The following is a 2,596-nucleotide window of genomic DNA, read 5'->3' on the forward strand; positions in this document are numbered from 1 at the left end:
TATTCATTTGCGAAAAAATTGACGATAATAAATCCGGAAATATAAGTTACAGTAGTTGTGAGACTCACCTGAATGGTCTACCGTACTTGCTCATCATCCTCTTCCTGACTCTTTCCTTATACGCATCCACTGTCATCACCGCTGGCTGTCCTTCCTTCCGAAACTCAGCTGCCAATTCCTTGGTCACTTTCATCAATGCCACATAGGACGATGGAATTTGTTGCTCCATGGCTCTCTCCTTCCCGATTCTCACCTCCCATGCCGTCCGATAAATTGTATTCAGTAACGCCTTCACATCACTCCGAGCCGTTGAATTAATCAGAATCACATCAACGACACGTGGCAATCCAGACTTATCAGCATCTGCTACCATGTACCGACTCCTAACTTTCTGTTCCATTATATCCACGAATCCGGGTCCAAACTTTGGGCTATTCGATGCTACTTGATCCAAATTGGTTCCTACTAGGATTACTGTAGAGTTTGGAGCCCTTGCATGGATATTGATAAGCCAGGTGTCGAGCTGAGCAAGTGCTTCATCTCCATCTGTGATTTTCCAAAGGACTAGGTTCAGGGAACGCTTGCTGAGAAAGTACTGATGCGTCGAGTGGTATTCACGTTGACCTCCAAAATCGATAACCGAGAATCCAACGGGTCCCAAATTCTTATCCCCTTTTACTCGTCTTGATTCGAATTTCCACTCTGCTTGTCTGATAACTCCAGTTTCTGATTGAATCGGTTGCCGTTTCTGCACAGCTTCCTTACTCAACGCCTCCCAAATTGTCGACTTCCCAACTGAATCTCCTCCCAGAATCATTATCCTCAAGTGATGATAGGTTTTGGATTCTTCCAGAATTGTCTTCAAATACGCCACGATTTCAACAGTTTTGCAGTTCTCCACATTGACCATTGACTCTAATGGCTCTTTTAATGAGCACCCCTTCAAGGAGAGACTCCAGAGCCGTGAGAGCATACCGTAATCCGGTGGGAGCTCTTTGATGGCAGTGTTTCCGGATAGGTTGAGCATTGAGAGTAGGGATAGTTTTGCAATATCTGGGGAAGCTTGGAGCAACTTGTTATCACTTAAATCCAACACATTCAACTGGGGAAGAAGGACTTTGGTGGCATTGGATACGGTAATAGCCCTCAGACGATTTCCAGCTAGTTGTAACGTCTTCAACCACTCTAGCGAATCGTGTCTCTTATGGACACACTCCTCTTCTTTTTGTGGATCTACCAATGCTTGATGTCTGGAGACACTTAGACTTCGTTGAGATCGAACTGCAGATTTCGAACGACTTCTGTGCTGACGAGCTGGTGAATTTCTTCGCTTCGGTAGCATGGATCCATTGGCAGTTGTTGGCGGGACAGCGTGACAGACGACGTGAAGAGGCGTGGCTTCGATGAAGCTCTCCTGAATTTTGTTGTAGGAGAGATCCAGAGTCCTCAAGTGAGCAGGCACGCAAGCCATTGGTGGTAAGGAGGTCATTGAGTTGTTGGACATGTTGAGGATCAGAAGACGTGGGCAGGTGCAAGCTAGGCAGAATGGGAAGGTGTGAAACTTGTTGAATGAGAGATTGATAGTGGTGAGGGTGTTGCTTGAAGTGACCGGGAAATCTGGGAATAATGAGTCATCGTCCACTTTGGAGAGGTTTATACTGGCTTGCCAGACATTCTGCCGTCGGAGTGGGTTGGTGGTGACGTTTGGAGGGTCGTCGACAACGATTGGATTGTTCTCTTGGGATGGAGACTGGGTATTGTTACTCTGAAGACGTGGTCGTTCTCCTCTAGACGTCCTTGCGACCATTGGAAGTGTGCTCAAGCGATTATGGGAGGCATTCAGCTCTTTCAACGCTGGACACAACCAAATATACTCTGGTAGTTGACTGAGTTCATTTTTTGAAACATCCAAGTGTTGTAGTTGTGGCAAGGATGATAGAAATTGAATAGTTAGACACTCCAGCTGATTATTCTTCAGATTTAGAATTTCTAGCGATGTTGAACTAATGTAATAGGTTGGAATCTCGATACTTCGTATGCTGTTGTCAGCTAGATTTAGAGATCGAAGTGATGGCATTTGAAATAGGATACTTGGAAATGTAGAGAGCCGATTGTCTGATAGATCCACTCGGGTGATAGCTGCCAATGATAGCCTTGTAGTTCGGAGGCGTGGATTAACGTGAAGGGCGGCAGCCACAAACCAATCCGATTGGAGGTTCTCCAAATTCGCGGAATTCCAGTTTAGCTGAGCTGCTTTTGAGGGGCATAGACTGCTTGGGAGCAGACTTTGGCCTACTTGAATCTGACCCACATCGATGTTCTTCTTGTTGATTTTATATTCTGGGTCAGCGAAAACCAAGCGAACCAGAAACACTCGAATCAGCTTCTCGTTCTTCCCCTGAGCAGCCAGCCTTAAGGCTTTGTTGTCTGTGTCGAGGGCTCCACGATCCAAAAGGAAATGAACTATATGCAATCCATCGGATCGCACGGCTTCAACCAGTGCACCAGATCCGATACATCGTCCTTCTTCTACACTATACTCTGTATCTAGGACGGCTAATGGGAGGTTGATATCAGCTCCAGCGTCTAGGAGAAG

At 46.1% G+C, this 2,596-nt stretch overlaps 1 protein-coding gene across 1 annotated transcript in view; it reads right to left on the reverse strand.

The window, feature by feature from the left end:
• Window positions 1–97, reverse strand: part of Cbr-lrk-1 — a gene marked incomplete at both ends in the record, with an annotated part of 5,505 nt that extends 5,408 nt beyond the window's left edge. Inside the window, one exon of the mRNA XM_002640347.1 lies at window positions 69–97. Coding sequence (XP_002640393.1) covers window positions 69–97 — 29 coding nt within the window. The remainder of the gene's footprint in view (window positions 1–68) is intronic.
• Between the last annotated feature and the right edge of the window lie 2,499 nt (window positions 98–2,596).

This window comes from Caenorhabditis briggsae (assembly GCF_000004555.2).
Source record: "Caenorhabditis briggsae complete genome, chrI, whole genome shotgun sequence".
Taxonomy (NCBI): domain Eukaryota; kingdom Metazoa; phylum Nematoda; class Chromadorea; order Rhabditida; family Rhabditidae; genus Caenorhabditis; species Caenorhabditis briggsae.